This window comes from Schistocerca piceifrons, chromosome 4 (genome assembly GCF_021461385.2).
Source record: "Schistocerca piceifrons isolate TAMUIC-IGC-003096 chromosome 4, iqSchPice1.1, whole genome shotgun sequence".
Classification (NCBI taxonomy): domain Eukaryota; kingdom Metazoa; phylum Arthropoda; class Insecta; order Orthoptera; family Acrididae; genus Schistocerca; species Schistocerca piceifrons.
Window position 1 is genome coordinate 267,058,901 of NC_060141.1, and position 16,131 is coordinate 267,075,031.

The 16,131-nt window shown below is 45.3% G+C and overlaps 1 protein-coding gene across 3 annotated transcripts in view; it reads left to right on the forward strand.

Moving 5' to 3' along the window:
* Positions 1-16,131, forward strand: part of LOC124794860 — a 251,714-nt gene that overhangs the window by 6,612 nt on the left and 228,971 nt on the right. For 2 of the 3 annotated variants that reach the window (XM_047258530.1, XM_047258532.1), the window contains exon 2: positions 558-709. In XM_047258530.1, the coding sequence (XP_047114486.1) occupies positions 626-709 (84 nt within the window). In that variant the 5' untranslated portion in view covers positions 558-625. Of the gene's footprint in view, positions 1-557; positions 710-16,131 lie in introns of those variants that run through there. The other variant, XM_047258531.1, reaches the window with a different exon arrangement.

The window sequence follows — 16,131 nt, forward strand, 5'->3', positions numbered from 1 at the left end:
TCCTCCCTCTACCTCTAGATCTCTTTCTCTATCTCTGCCCCCCCCCCCCCCCCCCCCCCCCACCCACCCAACACTACCCTAACCACAGGCAGTCCACCTACCAAAAAGTAGCATTGGCACTGTTACTCTAGCTGGCACCATGTAAAGACATAGATGTGTGTGTGTGTGTGTGCGTGCGTGCGCGTGTATGTGCCCGCGCATGAGCGTTCGTGTGCATGCAGTGTGTGTTTTCCTCTAGCTCATCAAAGGATAACTCCAAAAGCTAGCAGGTTTTCTTTCTTTTGTGTGTACCTGTCGACAACTAAATGCTTCTGCTTTTTGGTGAGTGGTCTCCTTTAATCCAAAAAACTTTACATTCAACAATAACTTTCATAAAACATTTATACTGCTTAATCAGTTAGAAAAATAAGGTTGGTAAACTGCAGTACACCTCTTTTCCTCAAGACATGTAGACACTGTCATGTAATCCTTATGTAATGTGGAACTGTTGCCCACACATGTGATTAAGACTTTGTTTTTCTCCATTTGCTAGTTAATTGTTATTTATGTTATTTCAGAACTTAAGAGATGAAGATACCAACTCTTGCAGATAGATGTCTTCAGTTTACTGATCTATAAAGATTCAATGAGCACAGCTGCCAAACAGAGAAAGAAAAAGGACCCTACAACACATGTGTTGACAAAGGAACTAGTTATTTCAGTAAACAAGGTATGTAATAATGTTTAATGATTGGAATGAATTATACATTTATTTTTAATGTAAAAGCTGTGTTTACGAATAACACCTTAAGTTAATCGAAAATTTAACACGTGTGAAGGTGACCTTCATCAAGATAGATATTCACCAAACAAATCAATCATTAAACACTTTTATGTATATATATTCATTTTACCTCCCTCATGAATCACGGACCTTACCGTTGGTGGGGAGGCTTGCGTGCCTCAGCGATACAAATAACCGTACCGCAGGTGCAACCACAATGGAGGGGTATCTGTTGAGAGGGCCACGCAAATGTGTGGTTCCTGAAAGGGGCAGCAGCCTTTTCAGGAGTTGGAGGGGCAACAGTCTGTATGATTGACTGATCTGGCCTTGTAACATTAACCAAAACAGCCTTGCTGTGCTGGTACTGCAAACGGCTGAAAGCAAGGGGAAACTACAGCTGTAATTTTTCCCGAGGGCATGCAGCTTTATTGTATGGTTAAATGATGATAGCGTCCTCTTGGGTAAAATATTCCAGAAGTAAAATAGTCCCCCATTCAGATCTCCAGGCGGGGACTACTCAGGAGGATGTCCTTATCAGGAGAAATAAAACTGGCGTTCTACGAGTTGGAGTATGGAATGTCAGACCCCTTAATTGGGCAAGCAGGTTAGAAAATTTAAAAAGGGAAATCGGTAGGTTAAAGCTAGATATAGTGGGAATTAGTGAAGTTCAGTGGGAGGAGGAACAAGACTTCTGGTTAGGTGACTACAAGGTTGTAAATACAGACTCAAATAGGGGTAATGCAGGAGTAGGTTTAATAATGAATAAAACAGTTGGAGCATGGGTAAGCTACTACAAAGGGCATAGTGAACACGTTATTGTAGCAAAGATAGACATGAAGCCCACGCCCACCACAGTAGTACAGGTTTATATGCCAACAAGCTCTGCAGATGATGAAGAGATTGATGAAATGTATGATGAGATAAAAGAAATTATTCAGATAGTGAAGAGAGACGAAAATTTAATAGTCATGAGTGACTGGAATTCGATAGGAGGAAAAGTAGTAGGTGAATATGGAATGGGGGTAAGGAATGACAGAGGAAGCCGCCTGGTAGAATTTTGCACAGAGCATAACTTAATCATAAATAACACTTGGTTCAAGAATCATGAAAGAAGGTTGTATACATGGAAGAGGCCTGGAGACACTGGAAGGTTTCAGATAGATTATATAAAGGTAAGACAGAGATTTAGGAACCAGGTTTTAAATTGTAAGACATTTCCAGGGGCAGATGTGGTCTCTGACCCCAATCTATTGGTTTTGAACTGTAGATTAAAACTGAAGAAACTGCAAAACGGTGTGAATTTAAGGAGATGGGGCCTGGATAAACTGAAACAACCAGAGGTTGTAGAGAGTTTTAGGGAGCCCATTAGGGAACGACTGACGAGAATGGGGGAAGGAAATACAGTAGACGAAGAATGCATAGCTTTGAGGGATGAAATAGTGAAGGCAGCAGAGGATCGTGTAGGTAAAAAGATGAGGGCTAGTAGAAATCCTTGGGTAACAGAAGAAATATTGAATTTAATTGATGAAAGGAGAAAATATAAAAGTGCAGTAAATGAAACAGGCAAAAAGGAATACAAATGTCTCAAAAATGAGATTGACAGGAAGTGCAAAATGGCTAAGCAGGGATGGCTAGAGGACAAATGTAAGGATGTAGAGGCACATATCAGTAGGGGTAATATAGATACTGCCTTCAGGAAAATTAAAGATACCTTTGGAGAAAAGAGAACCACTTGCGTGAATATCAAGAGATCAGATGGAAACCCAGTTCTAAGCAAAGAACGGAAAGCAGAAAGGTGGAAGGAGTATATAGAGGGTCTATACAAGGGCGATGTACTTGAGGTCAGTGTTATGAAAATGGAAGAGGACGTAGATGAAGATGAAATGGGAGATATGATACTGCATGAAGAGTTTGACAGAGCACTGGAAGACCTAAGTCAAAACAAGGACCTGGGGGGAGACAACATTCCATTAGATCTACTGATAGCCTTGGGAGAGCCAGCCCTGACAAAACTCTACCACCTGGTGAGCAAGATGTATGAGACAGGCGAAATACCCTAAGACTTCAAGAAGAATATAATAATTCCAATCCCAAAGAAAGCAGGTGTTGACAGATGTGAAAATTAATGAACTATCAGTTTCATAAATCATGGCTGCAAAATACAGGGTGTTTATAAATGAATATTGGGGTTTTAATGCTTTATAATATTTATTATATTAAACTTACAGTTATAAATGATATGTCAAATGAAAGAGCAACTCAAACAGTTTTACCAAGAACCTTACAAATGTTCAATGTGAGCACCATTTGTCATATGGAACACATCAAGTCTAGAGCCGAATTCTTCCTGAACTTTGATAAGTGTGTCTTCAGTGATTGTAGCACCAGCTGCTTCAATCTGGTTTCTTAATTCAGTGACGTCTACTGGTAGCAGAGTCAAGTACACATTATCCTTGATGAAGACTCAAAGGAAAAAATCGCATGGCGTTAGGTTGGGTGAATGTAGAGGCCATACAAAGCAAGCCCTATCATGGGGCCCCTTGAGGCCTATCCAGCGCTTGGGTACAGTGAAGTTCAATCAGTCGCGTACTTCGCTATGCCAGTGAGGTGGCACACCATCTTGCTGGAAAATGAGGTTCTCCGGCTCATGTTCTTCCAACTGAGGAAAGAGCCATTGCTGTGGTTGTTAGAACTTCAAGTTTAACACATATATTTAGGAACGACACAACAACACATATAAGTCACAGAGTAAGTTGACATGTGTACACGTTAGCGTTCGAATAAGCACTGAGTCTCAGTCTAGCGGCCGCTGCTCGGCTGGCCGCTTAGGTGGCGCAGCTGCTGCATGGCTGGCAGACAGCGCCGCACGTAGAGGACATGTGTAATTGCGCGGCGGCACTTTGAATGATTGGCGAGTCACAACACTTTTCCCCCGTTTGAAATTGTTGCACTGGTCTTGATGGAGGTGTCCTGGAGATGGCTAACATCCATAGGCGTTGTTTGACTCGCCGTAAAGTCTCGAGGAGGAGGCTTCCCGTATGGACGGAAGTGTCCCCGATGATAACGGGTCGAGATGACAGGAGACGTAGGGGTCGAATCTGCTGGGGCCCCATGCACCAATCTGTCCGTTGCAGCAAGTCCACTTGATATGACAGGAGACATGGGCGATGTGTCAGCGTCCTTTGGAGGAGGAGGCGAGTAGATGTACTCTGACAGAGGATGGTCCTCCGGTTCCTGCATGGGCACGTCTCCTGGTGGCGTCCGTTCTGGTGCTGGCATCGCGATGACGGTGAGAGGGCTGCGTTGTGAGTATTGAGAGATGCCAAGATCCCGAGCATCAGGTAGAGCCAAAGGTGGTGTGGCGGCATTCGGAACAGGCGTTGCTGGCACCGGAGGCCGAAGCTGGTCCGAATGACGCACTGCAACACCCGTGTCCATCTGGATTTCATACAGGCGTCTGCCACGGTGTCTTAAGATGCGGCCCGGGCTCCATTTTGGCCACCTGCCATATCCCCGTACCCAGACGAGGTCGTCGGTGGTGAACCGGCCAAGTGAAGGCACCCCCGGCCGTGAGGTGGGAGGCCGCAGAAGATGAAGTAGCGTGCGGGGCTGTCGGCCATGTAAGAGCTCAGCCGGGCTGTGGTCGCCCATGGGGGTGAAACGGTAAGACACCAGGAACTGGAGAAGCGCATCATCAGCAGCAGAAGAAGTCAGAAGTTTCCGCATCTGAGCCTTAAATGTGCGGACCAGTCGTTCAGCCTCACCGTTGGATTGTGGATGGAACAGCGGGGTCGTGACATGCGTAACGCCGTGACGAGCACAAAAATCCACAAAGTCAGAAGAGGCAAATTGCGGACCATTATCAGTAACAAGAGTAGAGGGGAGGCCTTCCAAAGAAAAAATGCGGGCGAGAGCACTGATGGTTGCCGCTGTGGTAGGTGACATGCAACGGACAATGAAAGGAAAGTTAGAGTAGGCGTCAATTGCGAGGAGCCAATAAGTACCTAAAAAGGGTCCCGCAAAATCAGCATGAATGCGCTCCCAGGGCTTCTCAGGCGAAGGCCACGGTGACAAAGATGACTTCGGGGCAGCGGCCTGTGATGCACAAGGGCCGCAGGCAGCGACCGTGTGTGATATTTCAGAGTCGATGCCAGGCCAGTACATATGACGGCGCGCCAGAGATTTTGTGCGAGACACACCCCAGTGCCCCTGGTGAAGGAGGCGCAAGACCGAAGCACGCAAAGACGCAGGGACCACAACACGCGGCGAAGCATTGTCAGTGGAGAGGAGATAACACCATCCCTAGCCGTGAGGCGGTAGCGCAAAGTGTAGTAGTTCTGCAACGGATCAGAAGTCTTAGCGGACGGGCGATCTGGCCAACCCTTCTGAATACAGCGTAAAACCCGGGAGAGGGTAGGGTCAGAACCCATAGCAGACGCCAGCCTGTCCCCAGTGATGGGGAACCCGTCCACAACCGCTGCTCGGCAACATCCAGGTGGAAACACAAAAGTTCGTCCCTATCGAATGCCTGATCAGGACCCATGGGAAGGCGAGACAAAGCATCAGCATTTGCAAGTTGAGCCGTTGGCCGGAAATGAATCTCATAATTGAAACAGGACAAGTAAAGAGCCCAACGCTGGAAGCGGTGTGCAGCCTTGTCGGGAAGTGACTTTGATGGATGAAACAAGGAAACAAGTGGTTTGTGATCCGTAACAAGATGAAATTTTGATCCATAGAGAAAAACACCAAACTTATGAAGAGCATAAATGATGGCCAAAGCTTCTTTCTCAATTTGAGAATACTTTTGTTGGGCATCCGTGAGCGTTTTGGAGGCATAAGCAATGGGTTGTTCCGAACCGTCAGAAAAACGGTGCGCAAGGACTGCCCCAACCCCGTATTGAGAGGCGTCCGTGGCAAGAACAAGATGTTGGCCAGGTCGATAAGTAGCCAGGCACGGGGCCTGTTTCAGCATAGTCTTCAATTTCTGGAAAGCCGCGTCACATGACGCGGACCAGTGAAAAGGCATGTTTTTATGCAACGGGCGATGCAACGGCTGAGCCACCGACGCCGCAGACGGTAAAAACTTGTGATAGTATGCTATTTTCCCCAAGAAGGCTTGCAGTTCCGTAACAGATGTAGGGCGAGGAAGGGCATCAATCGCAGCGACAGTTTGTTGAAGCGGACGAATACCATCCCGAGAGAGTTGAAACCCCAAGTACGCGATAGAGGCCTGAAAAAATTGTGATTTCTGAAGATTACACTTAAGACCGGCAGTCTGTAAGACATTAAAAAGTGTGCGGAGATTTTGAAGATGTTCTTCAGTGGTGGAGCCAGTGACAACAATGTCGTCCATGTAATTGATACACCCGGGGACAGGGAGCAATAATTGTTCCAAGAATCGCTGAAAGAGAGCAGGGGCGCTAGCAACCCCAAATGGCAAGCGTTGGTATTGATAGAGGCCGAAAGGCGTGTTAAGGACCAGAAACAGCTGGGAAGCAGCGTCGAGAGGAAGTTGATGATAAGCTTCTGACAGGTCAATTTTAGAAAAATACTGTCCTCCAGCGAGTTTAGTGAACAGTTCTTCAGGACGGGGCATTGGGTAAGTGTCGATGAGGCATTGAGCATTTACAGTGGCTTTGAAATCGCCACAGAGACGAATATCACCATTGGGCTTAGCAACAACAACGACAGGAGAGGACCACTCACTGGAAGTGACAGGAAGCAAGACCCCTGAAGTAGTGAGACGATCCAACTCCTGTTTTACCCGATCACGAAGGGCCACAGAAATGGGCCGAGCCTGAAATAACTTAGGCCGAGCAGTGGGTTTGAGTGTGATATGAGCTTCAAAGTCGTTTGCACGGCCTAACCCAGGAGAAAAAAGGGACTAAAATGTCGTCGACAAGGAATCCAATTGAGCATAAGGAATAGCGTCAGAGACATTATTGACAGAGTCATCTATGGAGAACCCAAAAACGCGAAAGGCATCGAAACCAAAAAGATTTTCTGCATTGCTCTGGTCGACCACAAATATGGGAACAGTGCGAACGACGGATTTGTAAGATACCTCAGCATTAAACTGTCCCAAGAGAGATATCTTCTGTTTATTGTACGTCCGTAATTGCCGAGTGACAGGGGACAGGAGTGGAGAACCCAGCTGAAGATACGTCTGAGAATTAATTATAGTGGCAGCAGAACCGGTATCCACTTGCATGCGAACATCTCGACCAAGGATTTGGACAGTGAGGAATAATTTCCCTGAAAGGGAAGAAGAGCAATTGACAGACAACACAGAATCAGAATCAGCGTCATGTTCATGAACATCATGTATGCGGTCGGATTTACAAACGGAAGACACATGACCTTTCTTTTTGCAATTGTGACTCACAGCCCAACGTGGGGGACAATCCTCGCGTGAATGTTTTGTAAAATACCGCGGACATGAAGGAAGTTGCCGGGGATTTTCCTGCAGTTTCTTAGTGGGTTGTTTACGGCTAGGCCGAGGCTGTGCGTGGGAGCACACTGCGGCCAAGTCGGCCGGCGGGGACGCGCCGCACGCGTCGTCAACAGCGCACAGAGGTTGTATTTCACCGACATCACCCCACACTTCTATTTGCGCCCCAGCGGCGCGAGTTATTTCAAAAGACTGCGCAATGGAGAGAACTTCATCTAGAGTCGGATTCGCCAACTGAAGGGCACGTTGCCGAACTTCTTTGTCGGGCGCCGACCGGATAATAGCATCCCGTACCATGGAATCGGCATAGGATTCTTTGTGAACGTCAGTAACAAATTGACACTTTCGACTGAGACCGTGAAGTTCAGCAGCCCATGCGCGATAGGATTGATTTGGTTGTTTTTGACAACGATAAAAGGCAACACGAGAGGCTACCATATGTGTTTGCTTTTGAAAATAGACAGACAGAAGTGAGCACATTTCAGCAAAGGACAAAGACACAGGATCCTTCAAAGGAGCCAATTGCGACAACAACCGATACATTTGAGGTGAAATCCAGGAAAGGAACAGAGACTTACATGGTTGTTCGTCCGTGACATGAAATGCCAAGAAGTGCTGTCGAAGACGTTTTTCATAATCAGACCAGTCTTCCGCCGTCTCGTCATAAGGAGGAAAAGGAGGTACAGCCAACGACGAGAAACGCCCCGCATTTGACGCCACGACGAAATCGCGAATCGCCGCTGTTAGAAGCGTTTGCTGTTCAAGGAGATTTTGCAAGAGTTGCTCGACAGTAGCCATGGAACCCTGTGAGTCAACGGTGAAAAGGAAAAATCCACTACCTCGTCGCCAATTGTTAGAACTTCAAGTTTAACACATATATTTAGGAACGACACAGCAACACATATAAGTCACAGAGTAAGTTGACATGTGTACACGTTAGCGTTCGAATAAGCAATGAGTCTCAGTCTAGCGGCCGCTGCATGGCTGGCAGACAGCGCCGCACGTAGAGGACGTGCGTAATTGCGCAGCGGCACTTTGAATGATCGGCGAGTCACAACAGTAGTGTATTAAGGTAAAAAGTGCCAGTTACCGTAGGTTTACCAAAAAAGGAAAGCCCATAAACTTTCCGCCGGGATACGGCACAAGAAACAGTCACTTTAGGGGAATCTTGTTGCATTTGTACCGCCTCGTGAGGATTTTCTGACCACCAGATGCGCACATTGTGAGTGTTAGCATGTTCACTAAGGTGAAAGCTCGATTCATCACTGAAGACAACATGACCCAGAAAATCTTCATCGTCATGAATCAACATTTCGTTTGCAAAGTTGGCACATAAGCCATGGTCTACCGGCTTTAGAGCCTGTAATAACTGTAAACGGTAAGGACGTAGTTTTTCGCGTTTTCTTAAAACTTTCCAAACAGACCACATGGGAACTTGTAATTCACGTCTAGCCTTCTGGACTGATTTCTTTGGGCTACGAGTGAACGACTCTCTCACTCGCTCAACAGTCTCTTCATTAACTCTTGGTCATCTTGTGCTCTTCCCTTTACAAATGCAGCCGGTATCTTCAAATTGATGATACCATCTACAAATGTTATCATCACTTGGAGGATCACAACCAAACTTCAGCCGGAGCGCACGTTGCACAGTAACTACAGATTCGGTCTTTGACAACTGCAAAACACAAAACAGTAGTTGCCACATTCGGTACTACCACTGTCTAGCAGATTGCGGCGGAAACATTGCGTGTTGCGCATGTGCACTGGTGCCAAACACAACTGTTTGAGTTGCTCTTTCATTTGACATATCATTTATGAATTAGTTTAATGTAATAAATATTATAAAGCTTTAAAACCCTGATATTCATTTATAAATGCCCTGTACTAACATGAATTCTTTACAGATGAATGGAAAAACTGGTAGAAGCCGACCTCGGGGAAGATCAGTTTGGATTCCGTAGAAATGTTGGAACACATGAGGCAATACTGACCCTACGACTTATCTTAGAAGATAGATTAAGGAAAGGCAAACCTGGGTTTCTAGCTTTTGTAGACTTGAGAAAGCTTCTGACAATGTTGACTGGAATTCTCTCTTCCAAATTCTGAAGGTGGCAAGGGTCAATTACAGGGAGCGAAAGGCTATTTACAATTTGTACCGATACCAGATGGCAGTTATAAGAGTCAAGGGGCATGAAAGGGAAGCAGTGGCTGGGAAGAGAGCGAGACAGGGCTGTAGCCGATCCCCAATGTTATTCAATCTGTATATCGAGTAAGCAGTAAATGAAACAAAAGAAAAATTCAGAGCAGTTATTAAAATCCATGGAGAAGAAATAAGAACTTTGAGGTTTGCTGATGACAATGTAATTCTGTCAGAGGCAGCAAAGGACCTGGAAGAGCAGTTGAATGGAATGGACAGTGTCTTGAAAGGAGAATATAAGATGAAAATCAACAAAAGCAAAACGAGGATAGTGGAATGTAGTTGAATTAAATCGGGCGATGCTGAGGGAATTAGATTAGGATATGAGACACTTACAGTAGTAGATAGCTGGGAGATGAAAAAGCTTGCACAGGATAGAGTAGCATGGAGAGCTGCATCAAACCAGTCTCAGGACTGAAGACCACAACAACAACAACAACAACAACAACAACAGTAGTAGATGAGTTTTGCTATTTGGGAGCAAAATAACTGATGACGTAATATGAATATAATAGAGGGAAACATTCCACGTGGGAAAAATATATCTAAAAACAAAGATGATGAGACTTACCAAACAAAAGCGCTGGCAGGTCGATAGACACACAAACAAACACAAACATACACACAAAAGTCAAGCTTTCACAACAAACGGTTGCTTCATCAGGAAAGAGGGAAGGAGAGGGAAAGACGATAGGATGTGGGTTTTAAGGGAGAGGGTAAGGAGTCATTCCAATCCTGGGAGCGGAAAAACTTACCTTAGAGGGAAAAAAGGACAGGTATACACTCGCACGCACACACATATCCATCCGCACATACACAGACACAAGCAGACATTTGAGCCTTTACAAATGTCTGGTATGTATGGTAAACATTTCTGCAGCAGTCTGCCTGATGTCTTATTCATTCCTGTGAAATGAGGTTATAATGTCCATACCTGTTATACTTAAGCACTTGATTTTTAATTAAGGCATAAGTTATTTTTGAAGTCATTGAGAAAATGTCTAAAATAAAGCTAACTAGACTGTTACTTCAACTTGTTGGTTTATCTTCTCAGTAAACATTGAAGTGGCCGTAGATGGAATTATGGGTTGTCACTGAGTAAACACTTCATGAACAATCTGTCATCCTGATACTCTTTGTGCTAACTTTTAACTTGATTATTTTCTTACAGTTGTCTTAACTTTCTATGAAATGATGATACTGTCTAAAACTCTTCATTTGTGAGATTTTTGGAAAAAAAAACAGTAATTGTTCTTTTCATATTTTCCAAAAAGCCAAATCACAAGCATTATACAAATGCAGAAGAAATGTTTTGTTGGAAGATTCACTAAGGAGTGATTTCATCTCAAATGGTACAGGCCATTCCAACTTGTAGTCATGAATTTCTGTGGAAAAAGTACATGTTATAAGAAATAAAGTATCTTCGTTTTATCTTAATTTTAATAAATAGTACAGCCTTTTGAAAAATGTGTATTTTGCAAATAACTCTTGAATCAGTAGAGAACAAAAATATGTAACTGATGAACCAAAAGTACTAGAGACCGGGCAGATGTTATGTATTAAAGCTCCCTTTTAGTGTGTTGAAATTTAGTTGACACCCACACACTTATGGGCTTCCTTTAACTTACATATTTAAGATGAAAATACAAAATTTAAGTTGATTTTTCCACTTAATTTTTTTTTTCAAGTCACGGAACACTATTTTCTCTGTCATACTACCAAATACTACTGATTTAATTATAAACAGTATCTTCTCTGCTCCAGCTGTCTGTATTATGTAAGTACTTGTTACTGAATATGTAAAAAATTGCATTTTTGTGAGTTTTTATGAATTATTTACTCGGAAATCCCCCATCTGAAAACTTTTGAGAATTGCACAAAATATTGTTTAGTATAACAACAAAAACGGTCAGTTTCTGACAAAATAATTTTATTGGATACATAAAAATCTACTCACCAAGCGGCAGCAGAACACACCCATAAAACAAAGTTATAATTAGACAAGGTTTTGGAACCAGTGCCTTCTCCTTGAGGCTGAAGGGTTGCAGTGGAAGGAAGAGGGGTGAAGGAAAAGGACTGGAGAGGTCTAGGGAAAGGGGTCACCCAGAACTGTGGGTCGAGGAGACTTACACTTTTCCTAGACCTCTTCAGTCATTTTCCTTCGCCCCTCTGCCTTCCCCTTCAATCCTTCTGTCTGAAGAAGGAGCCACTGGTTCCGAAATCTTGCCCAGTTGCAACCTTCTATCCAAATCAATTATTTTGACAAAATATTGTTTGGTTTATTTGTTAGTAGTAAGCGCAACACAGTGGGCAATATCTTTCTCTGCAAAGTGTAAACATTTTTCAACATTCTGCATATTTCACATTGCTGAATTTCTGGTTAAAATATGCATTTCCAGCGCTCTTCTGTTCATAACAAACGAGTGGGAACTTCCACATAAACCATGCTGCATTGGGGTTTGTCTTTGGTTTGAACTTGTTGTTAGATACACTGTCAGTGAGCAGATACAGTAGTGAAAGAGTGAGGTTAGTGGACTGTGAAAAATGGTACAAGAAAATGATGTTTAAGAAAAGTAAAAAACACGTAACAGTTATCGTAAATCTGTCAGAAGTATTGCAGAAATATCTTGGTCCTCAAGTAATGGTATTAGCATCACATGCATTGTGTAGGAATTGCTACACTCACTACAAGAAGAAATTTAGTGACAACCCACCTAAACAATCACCATCACCCAAATGTGACACTGAAGAAGACAGTTCAGATGTTTATATTCCTGGATGTGAAGTTGTTGATGCATTGAATGTTAGCATTTCTGTTGTAGCCCCTACTATATACCCTTTTAAATGTCCAGGAAAGTTAAGAAGCACAAGAAGAAAACAGTATGTAAAAAGAACAGTGGAAGAAATTGAAACAAGTTTTATACAAGCAACATCTTCAAAACATTGTGAAGTTTGTATTGTAGATGCACTTGGTGCAGAACCTGAAGATAGTGATGTGTGGTTTCAAAACCTAAATGCTGCTATCTCAGCAGCCACCTGTAGTGAGAAGGTACACTTACTGACACTGATATCAGGTAGCTACTCTAAGCAGCAGATACAGAAATGCATACCCACTTCCTCACATTATTTGATTTCAGAAGCTCTTAAAGAACGAGAAAGGTATTTGGGTATTTTGGCATGTCCAGATTCTGACTGTGGGTATCCATTGCAAGGTGATAAGCTTACTTTTGCTCTGGAACATTACTTAAGTGATGACAAAGATTGCAGCAGGCAGAGTCCTAACCAGGCTAATGTTATCTATGGTAGTTAAAATGGTAAAAAGATATATGACAGGATCAGTAAGGGAAGCATATCTCCTAATGGAAAAGGAGAACCCAAATTTAAAAATTGGTTTAACAAAATTCAACTCCTTATGACCAAAATGGGTAAAATGCCAGCCAGTGAAGGGAGTGTGGGAAATAATTTGAAATGTGCCTGTTTTGCTGTAAGTTGTGTCACAGGAAAGAAGTACGCAGAGAAGGACCTGATGCTTTTGTGTATATGTCAAGAGCTACAAGATAAATGTTGGTTGCAAGAGTGTGCAATGTGTCCTGGTGCTGAAGTGATGACTGTTGAAGCATTACACCTTCAGGATACTGACAATGACATAACCTATGCATTGTGGGAGGACCCCCTGTGGGTTCGGGGGTTAGAATAGGCCCGCGGTATTCCTGCCTGTCGTAAGAGGTGACTAAAAGGAGTCTCAAATGTTTCGGCCTATAAGTGATGGTCCCCTCTCGGCTTTGACCTCTGTATTTCCAAATTCTTCCAAAGAGTGAACCAATTGGGGAAGGGCGCCTTACGTGGTGCATTGTGTCCATCGTGCATTGAGACTTTTAGCCAACTTTCTTGTCATCGCATTGCCGTCCTGGTCGTTCTCCATCTCTTGGGCGAGGATACATTCATGGGTGCGATTTCCACCATGCACTGTGCAGTGTTGCTTTTTACGGAGATGACGACCATGGATTTCCTTGCACTGAATATCCAGCACGGTAGCCAGTCCGTTGTGGTGGGTCTGCCATGTACCCTGTTGGTTGTAGCCCCCTGCCAACACAGGGATCGTTCTGCTGATGCCTGCGCCGTTAACTCCCCACATATGCCAAGGAGTAGATGCATATCTCCCTGGGGCATCGGAACTCCCGGCAATGGCCATCCTGCCAGATGGCCCTTGCTGAGGCTGGGTGGCACCTGTGGGGAGGGCCCTTGGTCAGAGTAGGTGGCATCAGGGCGGATGACCCGCAATGAAGCGTGGTACATCATCTCTTGCTGGAGGCCATCCACCGGCAGTCTCTAAGTGTTCTCGGGCTCAATTAAAATGCTCAGAAATATGATCCCAAATCGTTCCCCTCCCTGGCTACATCGTGGGAGGAGCGTAAAGCTCAGGATGGCAGTGAAACTTATTCGCCCCGGTTCCTAGTTTGTACAATAGCTGATGGGGAATCTTTCATCTCAAAGCCTCAATTCTTTGTAGAGCATTTAGAGGACAAGTTTGGGGAGGTGGAGGGCTTGTCCAAAATGTGCTCTGGGTCAGTATTGATAAAAACAGCATCCTCTGCCCAGTCACGAAGGTTACTTGCTTGTGACAAGTTGGAGGATGTTTCAGTTACCATCACACGCCATAAGAGTTTAAATGTGGTCCACGGTATTATTTTCCATAGGGACCTTCTTTTGCAGTCTGATGATGAGCTGCGCGCCAATTTAGAGCATCAAGCTGTTCCGTCTGGCGCGTTCATTGAGGTCCAAAGGATAATGAGATTGCAACTGGTGCCTTCATTTTGGCCTTCAAGGGTGGTACATTACTGGAGAAGGTCAAGGTGATGGTCTACCGCTGTAATGTCAAGCCCTATATCCCTCCCCCGATGCGGTGCTTTAAGTGCTGAAAGTTCGGCCATATGTCTTCCCGCTGTACTTCCAGCCTCACATGTTGAGATTGCCGGAGCCCATCACATCCCAATACACCATGTGCCCCGCCTCCCATCTGTGTCAACTGCGGAGAGCATCATTCATCTTGCTTGCCAAACTGCAGGATCTTACAGATAGAGCAGAAAATCATGGAATAAAAGACCCTGGACCGACTGACCTATACTGAGGCTAAGAGGAAATATGAACGACTCCATCCTGTGTGAATGACTTCCTCATATGCCACTGCTACAACAACCGTGATAGCCCTGTCAGTTCAGTGAATTCCAGTCGGCTCACCGAGCCGTACAACTACACATGCCCCCTTGCCCATGCGGCACACTACCCACCCTGTTGCTCCTGCACCACCTACCTCGGAAGCAACACCCCCCCCCCCCCCCTTTCGGGGAACCCGTCACGGATTCTAAGCCAGAGAAGTGTCCAACTCCTTCAGCCCCTCTTACTCACAAGGGGTCCCTTGGGTCCCTCTTTTCTCAGGCTTCCACAGGTGGAGAAGAATGACGCCCAGCAGTGGCATAAGTGCCCACATGCAGCTGGTCATAGGGCTTCACGATCCTCCTCCGTCCTCGAGACTGAATCAGTGAAGTCCTCCCAGCCAGTGAAACACAAGGAGCAGCGAGAAAAGTCCAAGAAGAAGACCTCTAAGACGAAGGAACTTGCGGTGGCACCCACCCCACTGCAACCTACAAGCTCTGCGTCTGAGGGCGAGGTAGAGATTCTGGCGTCTGCTGAGGACCTAGATCTCGCTGGACTCTCAGACACAATGGATGTCACTTGCACATGTACTCAATTGATGGCAGCAGGTGACCCAGCAGCGTAATCTGCCTCCTCAGTCCCTTCACGCCTTTCTTGGCCATGGACAGTGTCATCCTCCAGTGGAACTGCAGCAGTTTTTTTCACCACCTTGCTGAGCTCCAACAACTACTCAGCCTTCACCCTTTCCTCTGCATTGCTCTTCAGGAAACTTGGTTTCTGGTGATGCGAACCTCCGCCCTCCTTGGCTATCGGGGTTATAAGAATCAGGCAGCTTATGAGAGGGTATCTGGTGGCGTCTGCATCTACGTCCTTCACTCCCTTTACAGCAAGTCTGTTCCTCTACAAACACCTTTAGATGCTGTCTCTGTTCGGGTGTGGACACCTCAGGCTTTTACTGTCTGCAGTCTCTACCTTCCACCGGATGGTGATGTCCCGCAGCATGTCCTGGCTGGACTGATAGCCCAATTGCCGCCATCTTTTCTGTTACTGAGCGACTTCAACGTGCATGACCCTCTGTGGGGTGGATCAGTGGCAACAGGCCAAGGCAGCATCGTTGAGCAAGTATTGACACAGCTCAACCTTTCTCTTTTAAATAATGGTGCCTTCACACATTTCAGTGTGGAGCATGGCACATAGCACATACTCAGCCATCGACCTTTCGATCTGCAGCCTTAGCTTATTACCATGTGTCCAATGGAGTGTGCATGACGACTCGTGCGGTAGTGACTACTTTCCGATCTTTCTGTCACTGCCACAGCGTCACTCTTCTGGGCGCCCCTGCAGATGGGCTATGAATAAGGCTGACTGGGACTTCTTCACCTCCATTGCCACTATTGAGCCTCTTTCCAATGACTCCATTGATGCGGTGGTTCACTGCCACAGAATATGCCATTCCCTGCTCTTCTGGGTTCCCTCGGTGGAGGACTGTGCCTTGGTGGTCGCCCGAGATCGCAGGCGGGCACTCCAGCGTCATAAGTGGCATCACTCACTGAAACACCTCATCGC